Raw genomic sequence first — 17,585 nt, forward strand, 5'->3', positions numbered from 1 at the left:
CTATTAGTCTATAAGGCTAAGGAGGTCCCTAGCCTTTAGGCTAAGCCTATTAAATAGGTCCTAGACTAGGTAGTAAAGGTTGAAGTTACCTATAAGAACTAGGGGGTAGGTTAGCCTAGGTAGGGCTAGTAGGTCCTATAAGAGGGCCTGTTTACCCTTACTATTATAGACTAATTAGAGTTTAAACCCCTTCTCTCCTAGGGTTAGAAAGGTTACCCTATACCGGTTCTCCTTTGCTAAGTAGTCCTATTAGCTAACTAGGAACCGTTTAGCTACTAGAATAGCTACCTTGCCTTTAGGCTTATAAACTAGGTAGTATTTCGAGGCCTAGGGGCAGTATATTAACCTTATAAACTAGTTAATCTATAGTTCCTAGATAGCTAGTAGGTTATATTTAGCCTCCTCTAATAGGACCTTAAGGGCCTATTTATTACCTTAGGTGTTCTACTAGAGGATCTTAATTTGCATTTAAGGTAGCTAGAGTAGAGGATAGGGGTACGGTAGTAGTAGGCTTAATAGCTATTGCCCTCTAAGAGGGGGCTCTAGGCTATAGTAAGGAGATACAGGTCTGTCGGGCATCGGATAAGGCGTTTCTAGCCGCCTACTAGGCTAGAGTAGGCCTTCTATAGGGGCATTTAGCCCTAGTTTAGTAGTGGTCGTCATCTTCTAGTTAGCTACTAAACTCGAAGGTTACCTTCTAATATAGTTACTCTAGTAGTTAGAAGGTCTAGGGTCTATACTAGTAGGCCTCCCTAGCCCTCTCCTAGGCTTTAACTTTCTTTAGGTAGCCCCTATACTAGGCTATATAGGGGCTACTACAGGCTATATATCTATAAGGGAGTTGGTTAGAGTAGGTAGGGCACTAGGCCTCCCTAGTCTTCCCTCCCTCCCTATAGGCCTTTACGCTATAATAGCTATAATAGGCCGGCTACTAATAGTACCATTAGGTATAGCCAAAGCTCTAATACCTATAATACTACCTTAGCTCTAGAGTATCCTAGTAGGGTTCGTAATCTAGTACCTAGGTATCCTAGATTACGCCCTCGTTATAGGCCTTCTAGGCCTCTTCGAGGTCCTATAAGCCTAGGAGCACCGTAGCCTACTTTCTTTATAGGCTCTTTAGTAGCCGGAATTTAATCGTTTCGATCAAGTATAGGCCTATAGCCCCCTTAAAGTCTTATTTATTAACCCCCTATAGCTCTTCCTTCCGAATTCCTTTGGCTAGGATTATATAGGCCCTACCGACCTCCTTAACCTCCTCTTCGAAGGCTATAGCCACCTATCGCTTATTAGCCAAATACTAATCCTTAGTAGCCTTATCCTTAAAGACTACTACTATATCCCTACTTAGGAGCTTCCTAGCCACGATAGCTCCCTAGTAGTCAGAAGCTCTATTAACTACTTAGACTATCTTAGCCAGGGTTCGGGCTTTAAGGTCCTCCTATAGGCTTACATTCCATATTATAACCTCCTATAAGGCCCATAACGGCACTACCTTAGCCAATAGTAGGCCTCCTTAGGGGCCTATCACCCCCCATTATAGCCCTATAGCTACCTATGCCTAGGTAGGGCAGGGGGTAGCCTTAAGGGCTTCTTTAAGCCCCTTTCTAACTTCCTTAGCTACAATTTCCTATACGTTTAGAACCAGGCCTATAATGGTAGTCATAAGGCCTAGTAAGAGCCTATCGGCAAGGTCCTATACCTTGCCCCGTTTAGGGCTTAGTACAAGGTCGACTAGTTACGTGACTAGACCCCTTAGCTCCTCGATATCTAGGGTAGGGCAGGCCTATAATAGGCCCCCCTTTGATTAGCTCAAAGCTATAGGCCTCCCCACTTAGTGGCTCGGCGTTAGGCCTTAAGTCGACGTCGTATATAAGGGCGCTAGGTGGTCTGTACGATGAAAATTTTGACGGTCGTGTAAGGTATGGTCGGGTTGCGGTCAGGTTCGGCTTTTGTGCTCGTGATGCCTGTCGTATAGCCGCAACGGCTCGCGCGTGGTTGAGAGTGGTACCGTTAGATAGCGTTTCTCGCGAGCTTTCTAGCGATGGTAGTTTCGTGTGTTTTGGTAGGGTATTCGCAAAGATGTAATATAGGCCCGGGTGTTCCCTTTACTATTAAATGCTTATCTCCTTCTATAATCTAGATATGGTAAAAGGCTACCTTAATATCTAGCTTTGTAAATTACTAAGCCCTAGCTAAGGAGTAGAGAGTCTCCTTAATTAATAGAAGTTGGTACTAGTCCTACTTTATAATCTTATTTAGGGCTTAGTAGTCTATATAGAATCTCTATCCCTTATCTACCTTCTTTACTAAGAGGATAGGAGTAGTGGCTAAAGAGGAGCTTACTCGAATCTATCCCTTATCTAGTAGATTAATAACCTATTTCTAGACCTCTAATAGATAGTCTTATAGTATATTATAGAGGGGTCCCTAAGAGAGTTTAGGGATCTTCCTATTAAGGCCTTCTTTTAGCTTAATATAGTAGTTAGTAATACTATAGTATAGGGGTAATCTACTAGCCTTCTCCTTATTAAAGAGGTTAGTAAAGTTATAAAGTTCTTCTAGTAAGGTTACCTCTAGTTCTAAGTAGCTACTCCCCTTTTCTATTATACCTCTATCAAGTTTATACCTTGATTTTAAGATAGTTATTATTTCCTAAATACTTATAACTAGGAAGGTATTAGAAGTCTTCCTTTTCTATACTCTCTAAACTAGGCCTATAAAAACTATACCTATAATTTAGGAGATTCCTATCTTTCTAAACTATAAAGAGACCTCCCTAATAAATAGTCCTAGCTATACCCTAATCTCTAGGATACTAATATTAATATCTAGTTTAACCTTCTAATATTCTATCCATAAAAGGCCTAATATAATATCCTATACTAGTCTAGGGATTATATAGAATATAGCCTAACTCTCCTATCTATTAATATCTATTATAATATAGACTATTTAAGTAATTTTCTAGTTAGGGTATACTCCTATTATAGTACTAAGAGTATAAGGGGTTAGTAAACTAATTTACTTAAGTCTAAGCTTCTAATATATCCTTTTACTAATAATATTATAATTAGAATATCTACTATCTACTTAAGTATTTATAAAGCTAATAGAGTTAAGGAAGATTAGAATAAGGAAAGGAGGTCTATCTATTCTCCTATTAATCTCTATAAACTCGTTTTCTTAGTAGTTATAATCTTCTAACCCCCTTATAAGGCTTTACTTAAGGGCTATTCTTTTCCCTATTCCCTATCTTCCTTATTAGACTAGTCGCTATCCTCTCTTTCTTCCTTAGCCTCTAAGGTATAAATATTAGCCCTTAGCTAATTCTATTATATTAGTCTTCTAGTAAAGGTATATTTATACTTAGTAATAAACTAACCCTTCTATCTATATTGGATATATACTCTAACTACCTATTATACTATATATATATCCTAGCTAACCTATTTTACCTTTAGGGCGTCTCTTCTATATCCCTTTAGTTAGTCTTTACTAGGACCTTTCTTCTATAGGTTAGTTTGTATTAAGTTAATATTAGTTATTAGTATATCCCTATCTATATCCTTTTCTCTCTATATCTTAGATATTACTTATTATCTTTATATCTATTAATATCTATTACCTAGGTAAAGAGCCTTAAGGTCTATTATAATTTTATAGTATCTCTCTATTACTATTATATAATTATCCTAGGGAATTCTCTATCTAATAGCTATATACTTAAGTCTTAGAGAAAGGTATTATTATAGTTTAATTAGATATATCTTATTATTCTAAAGGAGATTACCTACCTTTAAGAGTTTTACCTTAAATTAGATAATAAAGGTAGAGAATAGCTTATTATCTCTCTATTATAAGAACTCGAGCTCTAATAAGGTTATTATCTTCTTATAAAGTTAAAAAAAAACACTCTTAAGGTATTAGAGAAACTAAGCTAGGTTATATCTAATCTTTAGGCCTATAGATTTATAATATACTACGACCTAGGTCTAAACCTAACGTATTAGGTTTCCCTAGATAAAAACCTACTAGTTATAGTTAGAACCGATAAAGTCTCTATCCGCTATAAGGATATATTCTATTATACTCTTCTAAGCTATAAAAAGTTCCTTCTTACTATTAAAAGGTTCTCTAGTTAGGAGGTACTTCCTTTAAGGCTACTATCTCTCTAGGGACATCCTAACTAAGTTAGGGGTTAGTATAGGTTAAGTCTAGGATACCTAGAGGGAGTCGATTATAATGTTCTACTATACTACTGCTATTTAGAGGGAGTAGATAAGTTCCTATAACTCTACTAAGCTCGAGGGTATATATATCCTAGATTCTACTATAACGAAGTTACTAGTTATTTACTTAGGAAGGTTACTATTAAATAGAAGGTAGTTAAAATATAATATACTAGCTTTATAGTAACTATAGATAAGTGTATAATGTTCTATTTAATTACCTTAAAGAGAGAAAGAGGAGAAAGTAAGTATAGGTATCGAAAGGAGGTTCCTTTTCCTAATATAGGGGGTATATATATGCTCTGGTTAGGGCCTGGTTAGGCGTTAGGTTGGAGCCTAACCAGGTCCTAAGCGTATACCCTATAAACGCCCTACGAACGTATATAGGTCTGGTCTAAAACCGGGTATAGCCTGTTATTGATTAGCCTGGGTAGAGCCTAGGCCTATAATAATGATAGACCAAAGCTAAATGGGAGAAACACTAAGAATATTATAATTCGAATATTTATTATAAATATACTCTATATATTAAGAAGAATTAGTTTTTGAAACCTTATATAAATTAAGGCCTTTAGACTTATATAGTATATAAAGATATATCGTTAAAAGATAATCTAAGGAAAGAATTATAGCTAGGAGATAATTAATATAAAGAGTTAATATAATAGGTTTAGACCTTAACTTCTTTCTTATATAATTAGTTATCTTAATAATATTATAAAAGGAAAAGAGGAAAAGGACTAGGGAATATAACTATATATAAGTAAAGGGTATTAGTATTATTTAAAATAGACCTAAGTCTTTCGAAGATAAAAGACTTAGAGGAGGGGCATTATATTATAATTTAGCTATATAAGGTAACTTAATAAGGTATATAGAACTAATTAGGAATTATAAGATCTAAGGATTAATTAGGAAGTGATTATAGTAATTATACTCTAATCAAGGCAAATATATAGATAATAATCAAAGGATCATAGTAATGATTATACGATTAGAACCTAAGAAGGACACTTAGGAATAAGGAAACTAGACAAGTATATTAGACGGATAGTTACTTGTTCTAGAGGACTCTAGAGTTCTCTAGTAAGTAATATAAATAGTTATTTGGTAATAACTATATAAATACTTGCCTAAGTATTTGTTATAAACCCTTTAGCTTTACCAAGTCTTACTCTACCTAAGTAAACCTTCAGTCTGAAAGTCCCTTTCAGTGGTAAGGGGATCGGGATTCGTCATATAACCTGCCTGGTGGTTCGTTAGCTGGGCCGAAGAAAAGCGGGGCGGGTATGGGGGGCCACGAGTCAGCCTTGGCTGGGTTCGACTCCAGGGCCGCCAAGGCTGGGGATCGACACGCTTCCCTCTAACCACAGCACCCCTCACTCCACTCTCTCCAATCTTCCACTTCCAGAAGCGGATACTTCCAAGGTCCTCCCAGCAACATACGCTGCCCCCTCAAGTGCCTCAGCGAAGCGGCAATCGTTCTGAATACGACCACGCCTGAGCTGATGCCTGCGCCTTGAGGGGTCGCATCGTGCGTCGGGTCAGCGATGGAGTTCGCCCGGTTCGCTCGCCAAACTAGACGCACTTCTGAGCCGGAACCTAGCCGCTCAATAGCTCAGCAGCGCGGCAACAACAGCAGCCTTCGGACTGATGTAGCAAGTCGTACTCTAAACATAGGAAAGGAAAAAAAGAAGAGAAAATAAGAAAAGAAGAAAAGAAGAAAAACGGTCGCATGAACAACTGCCCCTGTGTGCCTAGGCGTGATGGAGCACACCCGACGCACTGCAGATGCCGTGGTCGACCTCCCGTCCTACCGAGCGGCCACGACACGGCCAGACTGGCTTGCACTCGTTGCGCCGTACGTCCGAATCAACGATTACGCGAGTCTATGCCTCGTCTCGCGGCATTTCTACCGCCAGTTCGCCCCACGTCTCTGGAATGATCCCCTCGCCGTCATGCGTTCCCTAAATCCACATTGCGGCTAGTCCTCCCGAATCCCATCCCAAACCACTTGTCCCCCTCGTGTGCATGTGCATTCTCTGACCGCTTTCCAGATCCTGGGTGCCTGATTCGGTTCATGCGCCATGTCAAAACGCGCGTTCGGGCGACCACGCCGGGCAATCTTGTCCGTTCCTTTGACACGCGATGGGTCTCCCAGTCTTACGACTACGCCGTCTTTGCCCACGCTGGCATTGGCGGCGCCGTTCCCCTCTCCTCCCTGCTCCTCTCTATTGCCTCCAGCTTTCCCCGCTTGAGGTGCATCTTGCTCGACGGATATCCCAACCTGGCGCACGAGCCCCCGGGGAGCCCGCTGACCCCTGACCAGCCGCCGCCGTTTCAGCCGCCGTTTGAGCCGCCGTTGCTTTTGAGTACTGCCCGGTGCCAGGTCGCGCTGCCTCCTTCTTTCTTCGCAAGCCCGTACCTCAAGAGCCTCGTATATCTGGACGTGTCCGATATGCCGGGCTCTTTGAGGCACCCGCTTGCCCAGCGGACTCTGAGCCCAGCCAACCTGCCCGGCTTGCGTATCCTCAAGTTGCGGGGACGCGAGATGGATGACGCGACAGCCACCCTTCTCTTCAAGACTTTTGGGGAGCAGCTGTGGAGCCTTGACCTGAGCCGAAACAAGCTCACCGATGACGCCCTCGATGCCCTGAACCAGTTTTCCTTCCCTTCACAGACCTCAAGAACAGACCACTACTCTGTCGAGGGCCGCATCGCATCGCTTTTAACAAGCAGCCCCTCGTTTGGCACATTCTGCACCGTTACCGAGTCGGAATGGAGCGCCGACTTTAGCCACCCTCACAGACATATTGCCGATCCCCCGTGCTACATTGCCCACGACGAGGCTGGACCTCATCCGACCATTGCCCCCCGCTTAGACGGCCGGGTCAAGATCTTGCCCGACTCGGCAGACGCCGTCAAGGCCATGCTCTCTGGTGGCGTCGGCTCTCATAGCCCTCCACTGGAATCCGTGCAGATAGCAGACGTTTGCCGAGCACCCCATGGCATCACCCACCTGTACCTGAGCAGCAACAACGTCTCAGCCGAAGGCCTCTCCAGGACGATCCGCTCCTCTCCGGGACAGCTGCAGCGCCTCGAGTGTGACTCCGTCTCGTTTAAGCTCCCCGACGCCGCTCCGCCCTCCTGGCTGTCCAAGGCGAGACTGTCGGGCGCCCTCGGCTGCGCCCACCTGTTCCGTCCCGTATTCTCGGCCAACCTGCAGGTCCTGCGCATCCACCACTCGGTGGTCACGCAACTGCTGACTCTGTCCCTCGACCGCCTGTCGCCCATGGCGAACATGTGGGTGGCCGAGACGCAGCTGCTCCCGCGGGCCGAACTCGCATACCCCGAGGCATTTGTGCCCGACATGAACCCCCGGCTGCAGTCGCTCGTCCTGACGCGCATTCCTAGGTACTCCACGGGGCCGCTCATTGACAAGCTAATTGCTTTCCTCAAGCTCGCCTCGATACAGGAGCGGGCCATCCAGGACACCAAATCGGCCAGCCGGCACGGCCCGGTGACGCTGCTCGGGCTGCGGCACATCCGCCTCGAGTTCGATCCTGACCCTCTGGAGGACCTGCCCCGCGACAATTTCGGCCTCGAGCTCGGCTTTGACGCCGCGGCAGTCATGGAGGACGCCACCAAAGAGTTCAGCTTCTTTGGCGACTCGGGCTGGTCATCCGTGCTGTCGACCGACAAGGCGGCGTCACGGGCAACGCCGCCGAATGATCCCGAGCCAGAGCCGAATCCACGAGGCTCAGAATCAGAACCAACCCGCATATCCCAGTCGGCCAGATCACACCCACCTCACCCCGCTTCCTCCGTCCACGCTCCCGCCCCCGTCGCTCCTGCCACGGTATGCCCGGACGAAACATCCGTCTTCCCCAGACATCCGGACCATTATCATCATGACAGCCCAGAATGGCCGAAACGCCAACTGAATCACGTCCGCATCCCACACTCCTGGACCTGGCATAAGGGCGCAGCCCCGCTCTCCGCCCTCGTCTGGGCCGGCTACTCCTCCGACCGCCAGGAGGAGGAGGGGGCCGGGGGTGAGAGTGGAGAGGAGGGCTCCGGCGACCGCGATGATGGCAGCGCGCCGCCCGCCGTGCGCGAGTACGCCCGCCTCCTCCGCGCCCATCCCCAGCTGCGCTGCGACCCGGTCCCCGCGACGCCGTGCCACGTGAGAGCCGGCGTGCCCCCGGGGGAGCTGCTGTTCGGGCCAGCGTGGGCAAGCATCCTCTGTCCCCCACCCTCCCCTTCCGTCTCCGCGACCACGGCGGCGGCGGCCGCCGCCGCCGCCGGAGCGTCGGGGCCCGCCGTACCCACGCGGCAGCAGCTGAGGGGCATGAGGGATGTGGTGAAGGCCATCAAGGAGTACCGAGCGCGGACCCGCCAGGCGTACGAGGCTGCCAAGAAAGAGGCGGAAGCGAGGGGAGAGCAGGTCAGGTGGGGTCCGCCGCACTTCCATTGGGGTGGGAGGCTCGAGGTGGAAGTGGACGGGGCGGGCGCCTATCACCAGTCGAGATACTGGCGTTAGCAAAGTGGTTCCCCCCTTCTTCCTCTCCCTTTCCCTCCACTTCCCGTTTCTCTTTCTCCTTTTTTCCCCCTCTCTTACCTTCTTTTTGTTTTGCTGGGAACCATAGACAATGGTAGCGTCTTTTTAGATGGTGTTCAGGAGTGAGTTGCGGGCGCGTCAGCCTGGGTAATATCTCTCGGAGGTTGTGTCTGATCGATTATGGTGAGACAGAGCCGCCACCAAGGAATCATTAAGCGTAAAGATCACGCCTGTAAAGTGCTGCATGCACTCGTGATCACTCTGGAGGCTATAGTCTGTGTGATCCCGTTAAGTTGATGGACGAGACAGGTATGGCAAGCTGAGCTCAAATCCGCTCCAGAGAGAGTCCTCTAGGCCTTGCTCTTCGCCGCCTAATCCGTAGACATGTTTCAAAGCAGCCGGCTGCCAATGATCTCGTTGCCCCTTCTCTTCCCCCCCCCCCCCCCGGGGGGGGGTTTTTTTTTTAAGTCTTAAAAAAAAAAATACCCTACCCACTAAAAAAAACCCAAAAAAAGATATATGAAAGGGAGGGGGGGGGGGCAGCAGCAGAACACCTCTGAGCAGCGAGCCCAGGTGGACGGAGAAGGGACAAATGATAATCTACTACAAAGTGGTCTAGCGCGCTCATTAAACAAGAGCGACTGACGAAACCCCTCGCTCGCTAATCAGAAGGCAACGCACCGCTTGCCAAGCCGTATGGCGTACCGAACAGCAATTAGACGAGAGTGTATCCATCCCACCCGCCGGCCGTCACTCTCTCGCATCGAGAGTTGTCGTTTGCTCCTCCCCACAACGCCGAAAACAAAGACTCCGTTCCGACCATACACTGTTGCCATGTATTATACATCAGGGCCAGCTGTCAACGCGCCCTCCTTTCTCAAAACACAACGAACCGTTCCATGGACGGCTGTCATAGCCCGTTGTCGCTCACTTCCTGAAAGCCGTGTCGAAGGCGGGAATGAGTGTCTGCGCCAGCCAGAAGGAGAAGACGAGCTTCGGGCCGGTCATGAGGAGCTGCGAGTACGTTTGTCAATCATCACCGCTCTGCCATCAGTTCCGAGTATTGCGGGCGACTCACCTTGGGAACAAGGCCCTTGAAGAAGGCGGTGGGGCCCTCCTTCCTGGCCATGTTGCTCAGGATGCGGAAGCCACTCTCGGGGTTCTCGAAATTGCGGTTCTGGATGCGCGTCTTGATGACGTCGAGCGGCGCCGACACGACCAGCGAGGCGGACGCGCCCGCAATGGACGCCACAAAGTTCTGGAACCACGTCGCCTTGTTGTAGTCTTGCAGCTTGAAGAGGAACTCCTTGGCGAAGGCCGAACCGCCGAACAGCTTGGTCGGGTCAGCATATGAACGTCAAGAGCCGCTCGGGGAGGGCGAGCAAACGCGTGTAACACATACCGCAAAAGAACCAGGGGCATTCCGCGCCGCCGTCCAGCCCCAGCCCCTGTACAAGCCGAATCCTTCATCCTTGATGATCTTGAAGATGCCGCGGCCACGGAACGCCTCGGGATTGGTCTGGCGCTTGATCTTGAGCACGTCGAGCGGCAACAGGATGATCTCGCCGATGCCGATAAGACTGCGAATCGCCTTCTGTCAGCCCAAGCCCCCCCTCTTCGTTCCCCCAACCAGCCAAAACTGGATCTCACCTTCCCGCAGTCGAGTGCATGATCGCCTTGCCGGTCTTCTTGCCGAAGGCGTTCTCAAAGTCCTTGCCGTAGTGTTTGCTGAGGAAGTCGCGCGCCACGGGCTGCCCGCCGTACTTGTACACCCGCTGCAGCACCTTGTAGCCGGCGGCGTACCCGAGGCCGGGGAAAAGCGAGACAAACTTCCTTCCCAATGGCGCGCTAGCCTTGTCCTTGAAGATGACGGTGTTGAGCTGCGACAGGGAGCTGACCTAATTTCCGCGGGTCGCCGAGTCAGTCCCAATTCTTTTTTCTTGAACACATTAACGGAGTTCCTCCATTGGGACGAAGTGTTGCGCACCTTTCCCTCGTTGCTCATGAGACGCTTCGCGATCGTATCGACCTGTCCACCACCACGCCACGTCAGCCCAGGCCGCCATTTCAACCGGACGCTACAAGTCCCCCCTGGAATCCGGCATCGCGGCCGTAATGGGTTGAACGCACGGGATGGAAGATCGCCAGTTCGGCAATACCGGCGGAGCCTAGAACAAGCAGCAACGGTCAACATTTATCCCATTGAGGTCTCTAACACAAGACAAAACCCAATGCGACATACCGGACCCCAACAACCTCGCCAGGTTCGACTCCTTCTCCTTCGCGCCAGCCATCGGAGGGGACATTTTGTCGGTTATTGATTTGTGGGTTGATGAGAAAACAACGAAACAAAAACACAGGCTCAAATTGACACACGGGAAAGCGTCGGGACCGGCGAGCGCAAATTAACGAAAGGCTCTTTGTGGGTGGGATGTTTACTCGACAAGTCGGGAAGAGCAGCTGCTCCGACTTATTCTCGGTCAGTCACCGCCCGATCCCTCAAAAAAAAAAAAATATTCGAGTCCGCTTTCCTAGCTCCGACAGCGGGGGCCAGACGCGGGCCGCGCGACCACTAACTAACCACCCCTGACCAAAGCTGCAGGTCCTTGGTGCTTATCGCTTATCGTGTAGCCGAGATCCGGAACTGTATCCGGTAGGTGCATACAGTAATCTGTAATCCGTGCATACACTACGGAGGTCTCGGTTCTCTCGTAACTCAATGCATACCATGCCGCGTTTGCTGTGTACACAGCCGACCTATGTACGGATTACATACAATATACACTACGTTGTGCCGATGGACACTTTGTAGCGGACCTAATGGAGAATGCTAGCGGTGATAGTTGAATGAATGGCCTCGGGACTGCAGTATCGCCTTCCAAATCAACACCAGGAAGCAGTCAACATTGTATCTTTGCAAATCCAAAAGGCACCTTGAGACAACCCATGAGAAATGCAAAAATGAAGCCGCCGAGAAACGCCAGCCAGATAAATGCCGTCAAAACAACCCAGGTTCCGGTCCCAATATTTTGTCCGCTCCAACCAGATCACGCCGCAAATGCAATGTGTTTTGTGTTTATGAACCACCGAGATCAAGACCAATAGAGACAGAAATTCTCGCCCGGATACACGGGTTGACCTTTTTAGAAATCTCTGAGCACCGAGACAAGGTCGTCGATACGCATAACCTGCGCGAAGAGCTTCCGCTCGCAGTCCAGGAACCGCGAGTACCGCTCATAGTATGACTTCCGCATGATGTCCTTCTCGCGGCCCCGGACGTCGGTTCGCTTGGTCGTCTCCAGCACGTCCCGTTCCTTCTGACGCAACGCCTCCAGAACTTGAAGGCAGTGTACCATCGTCCTGTAGCTCGTATCTAGTAGCCGTTTGAGGGAGCGGTCGACGTCGCAGTACCAGAGGAAGAAGGACTTCTTGACGTCGGCCTTCACGTCGCGGGGGACTTCCTGCACCGAGACGAAGCCGGCAGTCTGCATCTCGAGCATCTTCTGCTGCAGCTCTGGCTTGCGCATGAGCGCCACGTTGGGGAGCGCTTTTTCGTCGAGCTTCCCCTTTGCACGCAAGATGCGCACCAGTCGGAGGCCCTGCCGGCCGCATGTACGCTCAATCACAGAGTCAAGTTCCGCCTCGCGCAACGAGTTCATGACGGGGTCGAAGTCGACCGTCCATTCGTCCGGACCGCAGTGTCGCACAAAGCGCTGCGTGCTCTCCGCAAGGATGAGGAGGTGCTGCCGGAGCTGAGTAGGCCGGTCCATTCGGCGCTCCTTGGTTGCTGTGGCATCCTCAAACTTGACCCTGGTGCCGTTCGTCCCGTTCACACCGTTGGTGCCGTTGGTCGTCGGCGCTTTGTAATCCAAGTCGTAATCCGACTCCTCGCTGGACTCGTCGTCGCCTTCGTCCTCGTCCGCGCTGGCTTCACCGTCTACTTCGGCCTCCTCAATCAAAACCTTCTTTTGTGGCGGGTACCGCTCGATCTTCTCAGCTGCGGTTGAGGAAATGTGCCCTCTCTCTGCCTTCCCTATCCCCAGAGAAAGGTCGACAGACGTCTTCAAATTGTCGAGAATCTGCTCGGTCGTGACGGACCCCGGGCCCTTCTCGCCCTCGTCATTGTCGTCCTCGGAATCCAGCACAGGATCTAAGCGGCAACGCGGCACGTCTTTAGTGAGCAGCTTTAGCAAAATGCCGTAAACATATGCCGTGGTTTCGCCAATCATGTCGCTTGCGTATTGGACCAGCCGTCGGTTGCGCAGATCGACGAGGCACTTCTCGTAGTTTATCCGGATAACTTGTCTCGGCTGCAAACAGTCAGTATCGCGATCCCAAACCCTGCTACCCAGGGTTCAATGCCACCCACATCAAGCGCAGGGTCCATATCCTCATCTTGGACACCGTTCACCGCGCCAATACCAGACATGAGCTTCCGCCTTTTCGCTGCCGTGCCGTTCTGCTCCAGCTTGCGCTTGAGCGACTTGGACTCGCCGCGAACTTTGCGCAGACCTTCAGCGATCCTCTCCTGTAGCTCCGCTTTGGCTTTGTTTCCCTTCACTCCATTGGGAAAGTATTTGTCCATGACCTCCTTTTCGACGCTCTTGAGAACATCTTCCGGGCTCTCGAAGGACTTGGCATGGACGACGTCGATTAGCTCGGCCTCCACCAGCCGACAGATGATGCTATTGAGATGGGCGATGCTCTTGACTAACGGTCCGGTCTTCTTGGACGACTGAGAATCCCCATGTAGACCGTTCGGCTCGGCCGCGGCCTCGTCTTCATCTCCAACACCAGCCGCTGACTTATTTGCTTGCTCAATCTTATCCTGGTACGCGGCGACCAGATCCGATATCCTTGTCTGGCCCGAGAGGAGAAGGCTCTGCATGACGTCCTTGGCCGGGGCTCCGAAAGTGGTGTCGATCATTTCAAGAATCTTGCCACTGCGGATTAGGTTGTAGGCATGGTCGGGATTCGCCTCGTAGTATGCGAACTCAGCGCCGGGGTCAACATGGTAGAAGAGCAGATTGTGTTGCTGGAGCACAGCAAGACCATGGCGAACCTGGCGCGGCGTCATAGATGTATACTGAGAAAGCTGGGGAACGGTCGAGCGGCCTTTGCTTAGGAGCATCGCAAAGATTCTCTGGGGGTAAGCGGTTCGGTTAGTGTCGGGCACACGAGCGCAAGATTTCACAAAGCCATCGCACGTCAGCAAATACATACGGAAGGGAGCTCGCCATGGAGTTCATCAACGAGCAGAGCGCAAAGCTCTGCAGCGGGTTTTGTCTGTCCTTCAAGTCAGTATATCGAGCCGGCATAATTTGGTTGGTCGTGCGCCCGCGACATGCAGTATGCGACCGGCGACGCGAAAGGCCGACTCACCACCAACATGACGGCGGCGCGGGAACCGTTGTTGAGTTTTGAGTGTTAGCGTCTAGAGATCCTCTCACTATCTCTAGAGCTGTCACGGTTGCTACCGGAGACTCATTGAAGGTTCCCGACGGATGTAAGGTGCAGCGCCCGAAGGAAATGAATTGCGTGGTGGGGGACTGGAGAACGAGCTCAATAATTTTTGATGGCAGGCTGGCCACTATCGAGTCACCATCCAAAAAGGCAAATTTGGGCGGCGGGCGCGGGGCATGTCCAAAAGGAGGCTGGCCAATCGCTGCTTGCGGTTCAATGCTGACGCTCTGCTGGGTGACTGGCATTGTTAGTTCGGGCCAGTGCACCAGTTTGTTCGACTGAGCCGGAAGCACGGCTCGGCACAGCCAATTTTTCCGTCATACCGGGAACCTCCCAGGGAATTTTCGGAACCGTTGCTGAGGTCGACAAGAGCTCCCTCACGCAGTGTGCTGCACCTTCAGAATTGTCAATTGACGACAAACGGCCCTCCCCCCTCCAAACCATGATTTGCAGACCGGCTCTGTCGAGGGGCAGCCAGCTGGCTCTCCGCCGCCATGGAGCTGCGAAGCTTGCGCAGCGCGGATTTGCGGCTGCTGCTTCGCCCAAGCCATCTTACGAGCCGACCACCATCGCCGGCATCAAGGTTGCCTCCCGCGACGACAATGGCCCGACCACCCGCCTCGCCGTCGTCGCCAAGGCCGGCACCCGCTACGAGCCTCTCCCAGGCCTGACGGTCGGATTGGAGGAGTTTGCCTTCAAGGCAGGTCTTTCCTGGTTTTTTTCTGCGGCGCTGGCCGAGGAAGGCCGCGTTGGCGTATCGACAACGGAGATGAGCTAATTTACATTTCGTCGACAGAACACCCAAAAACGCTCCGCCCTTCGCATCACCCGCGAGGTTGAGCTGCTCGGCGGCCAATTGAAAGCGTATCACACCCGGGAAGCCCTTGTTCTCCAGGCCAACTTCCTCCGCGACGACCTCCCCTACTTCACCGAGCTCCTCGCAGAGGTGCTCTCGCAGACACGGTATACTAGTGCGTCACAGGGCCCCTCGCGTCGTGTCGCATAGACAATGGCTTGTGCTCACCATTGTGAATAGCTCACGAGTACCACGAGGAGGTCGTCAACGTCATCCACCAGAAGCAGGCCAAGCTCGACGCGGCCGCCATCGCCCTCGATGCTGCCCACTCAGTTGCCTTCCATACCGGCCTCGGTGCCCCTCTCTACCCGACTCCTAGCACCCCCATCTCTTCCTACCTGAACGAGAACTCGGTGGCTGCTTTCGCTGAGGCTGCCTTCACCAAGGGCAACATTGCCGTGGTCGCTGACGGCGCCAGCGATGCCGGCCTCTCCAAGTGGATCGAGCCCTTCTTCAAGGCGGTGCCCGCGCAGTCCTCGTCCTCGCTCTCCAACGCCGCCTCCAAGTACTACGGCGGTGAGCAGCGGATCGCCAGGCCCGGCCGGAACGCGATGGTGCTTTCCTTCCCCGGTGCTGCTCTCAGCTCCAGCCAGCCCGAGACTGCCGTTCTCGTCGGGCTTCTCGGCGGCGAGTCCAACATCAAGTGGTCGCCCGGCTTCTCGCTCCTGTCCAAGGCTGCCACTGCCGCTCCAGGCTCGACTGTCAAGGCCACCAACTTTGCCTACTCTGATGCCGGCCTCCTGACCATCCAGATCAACGGCCCGGCCGCTGCGGTTCGCAAGGCCGCTGAGGAGTCGGTCAAGGCTCTCAAGAGCGTTGCCGAGGGTGGTGTCTCGCAGGAGAACCTGGTCAAGGCCATCGCCAAGGCCAAGTTCAACCTGCTCTCGGGCGGCGAGGTCGTTGGCACTGGTCTCTTGCACGCCGGCACCAACCTGATCCACGGTGGCCAGCCGCTGAAGGTTGCCGAGACGGTAAAGGCCCTGGAGGCCGTGACTGCTGATAAGCTCAAGGCTGTGAGTGTCTTCAACGTACATTTGCCCTGGGTACGAGCATTTCGCTAACCAGCTTCCGCAGGCGGCCAAGACACTACTAGAGGGCAAGGCATCGGTGGCGGCGGTGGGCGATCTGCACGTCTTGCCGTTCGCCGAGGACCTTGGGCTCAAGGTATAGGCGGGGAGTTTTGTAGACCGGAGAAGGGGGAAAGCGGGAAATGTACCAACAGCCTCCGCCGTCGTAAACTCGTGGCTCGTAACCACATTGTGCATATAGTGATCTTTAGACCTAACTCGGTTTCCTATGTCTGACACAAGCGCGGAGCTTAGGAGGAGGGGTGTATGTGTTGGCATATGTGGGAGTTTGGACAGTGCGTGCGTGCCGCTGTGTATCATGAACTCATTTGTTGTCAAAGTATGCTGCTCTCATTTCTATCCATCGCCGGCTAAGGAGCTTTTTCCCGTTGCCATCGAAGTTGTCCTGCCATCAATGTTCGTGATGCAATGCCGGTCGGAGCGAAGCGGAAGAGCCGATATTCAGGGAGTCCGCTGTGTCACGTGACTTGAAAGCTGAGCGGAGCTTCTCGGGTCGGTGCGCGAGCCTTTTCTCGCCAGAAACGGATCCCGATCCAGCAAGACAGTGCAACCAGCCAACCAGCCAAACTCGCCAAAATGACGTTCGCGTGGAAAGCCGCTGGCATTACGTGAGTCAATTGTCCCCTTGCCTACTTTCCTCGTTGTTTTACCGGCTACGGTGCGGAGGAGGACGGGTTGCGGCCGAGAGACGTGCGGCAGGAAGGGCAGGAGCTAACGCAACCTTGCGATTTCCCACAGCTACAACCGCTACCTCGCGGTCGCCGCCCGCGCTCTGCGCCGCAGCTTGAAGGAGGATAAGAGACTCGCGGCTGAGCGCCGAGGCCAGCAGGAGCTGAGATTTGCAAAGTGGACGGTAAGTGAGAGCTGTGAAGGGGCCCAGCATCGGACGAGTGGAACACCGACTGATCACCGATTCTTTCGCGAATTCCGATCACAGAACGGCAAGCAGGGCGAGCTGAGAAACCTGGCCGATGCCAATGCTCAGGCGGCCGTTGAGAGCGCTGCGACCGGTGGTACCGCTTAAGTCGGAAGGGATACGATGACGGGCGACGGGCTGCGGTAGAGGAGGCTCTCTTGGGCCGAAGAGTTAAACTGGAAGAACGGCCTACAACAAGGGTCCCGTTGTTTCTGGCATCTGTGAGCGTTAGGACTGTATCATATTGGGGTTGACTCGATAGAGAACCTTGACAAGGAGCTTCCAAGCATGTACGGCGCCGTTACTGTTGTGTCGTGGGACGGAGGAGAGTTCCTAATATCTGCCTACCATGAGCAGATTTGACAGAGCCGTCCGTCGAACTTATCTATATCCCCCCGTACATGCCACAGTCTGGAGTCAGTGCGGAAAGCTGAGCGATGCAAATGCAGCGTGCGGCTTCAATCACTCG

At 51.4% G+C, this 17,585-nt stretch overlaps 4 protein-coding genes across 4 annotated transcripts; 2 read left to right on the forward strand and 2 right to left on the reverse strand.

Annotated features, from left to right (window-relative positions):
* Positions 1-5,998: 5,998 nt before the first annotated feature.
* On the forward strand, positions 5,999-9,112 carry P884DRAFT_332042 (uncharacterized protein; the record flags this gene model as incomplete). Its single annotated transcript, XM_069445757.1, has 2 exons — positions 5,999-6,194; positions 6,290-9,112. 2 exons carry the CDS (start codon positions 5,999-6,001, stop codon positions 8,773-8,775), a joined length of 2,682 nt encoding a protein of 893 aa, XP_069294542.1. The 3' UTR covers positions 8,776-9,112.
* A 608-nt stretch (positions 9,113-9,720) lies between these two features.
* P884DRAFT_208944 (mitochondrial carrier domain-containing protein) lies at positions 9,721-11,099 on the reverse strand (the record flags this gene model as incomplete). The annotated part of the gene is made up of 7 exons (XM_069438909.1): positions 9,721-9,807; positions 9,872-10,126; positions 10,196-10,373; positions 10,444-10,691; positions 10,781-10,822; positions 10,924-10,961; positions 11,036-11,099. The coding sequence occupies 7 exons, from the start codon at positions 11,097-11,099 to the stop codon at positions 9,721-9,723; spliced, it is 912 nt and encodes a 303-aa protein (XP_069294543.1).
* Positions 11,100-11,471: 372 nt separating this feature from the next.
* On the reverse strand, positions 11,472-14,312 carry P884DRAFT_230278 (RNA polymerase III subunit RPC82-domain-containing protein). Its single transcript, XM_069439783.1, has 4 exons — positions 14,176-14,312; positions 14,017-14,079; positions 13,163-13,936; positions 11,472-13,103 (listed from the first exon to the last, which is right to left on the reverse strand). Exons 1-4 carry the CDS (start codon positions 14,182-14,184, stop codon positions 11,937-11,939), a joined length of 2,013 nt encoding a protein of 670 aa, XP_069294544.1. The 5' UTR covers positions 14,185-14,312; the 3' UTR covers positions 11,472-11,936.
* Positions 14,313-14,698: 386 nt separating this feature from the next.
* Positions 14,699-17,224, forward strand: P884DRAFT_280152 (Metalloenzyme, LuxS/M16 peptidase-like protein; the record flags this gene model as incomplete). Its single annotated transcript, XM_069443405.1, has 7 exons — positions 14,699-14,956; positions 15,053-15,227; positions 15,293-16,125; positions 16,187-16,276; positions 16,720-16,808; positions 16,939-17,053; positions 17,138-17,224. The coding sequence occupies 7 exons, from the start codon at positions 14,699-14,701 to the stop codon at positions 17,222-17,224; spliced, it is 1,647 nt and encodes a 548-aa protein (XP_069294545.1).
* Between the last annotated feature and the right edge of the window lie 361 nt (positions 17,225-17,585).

The sequence above is a fragment of the Thermothelomyces heterothallicus genome (assembly GCF_042370625.1).
Source record: "Thermothelomyces heterothallicus CBS 202.75 unplaced genomic scaffold P884_scaffold_27, whole genome shotgun sequence".
NCBI classification, from domain to species: domain Eukaryota; kingdom Fungi; phylum Ascomycota; class Sordariomycetes; order Sordariales; family Chaetomiaceae; genus Thermothelomyces; species Thermothelomyces heterothallicus.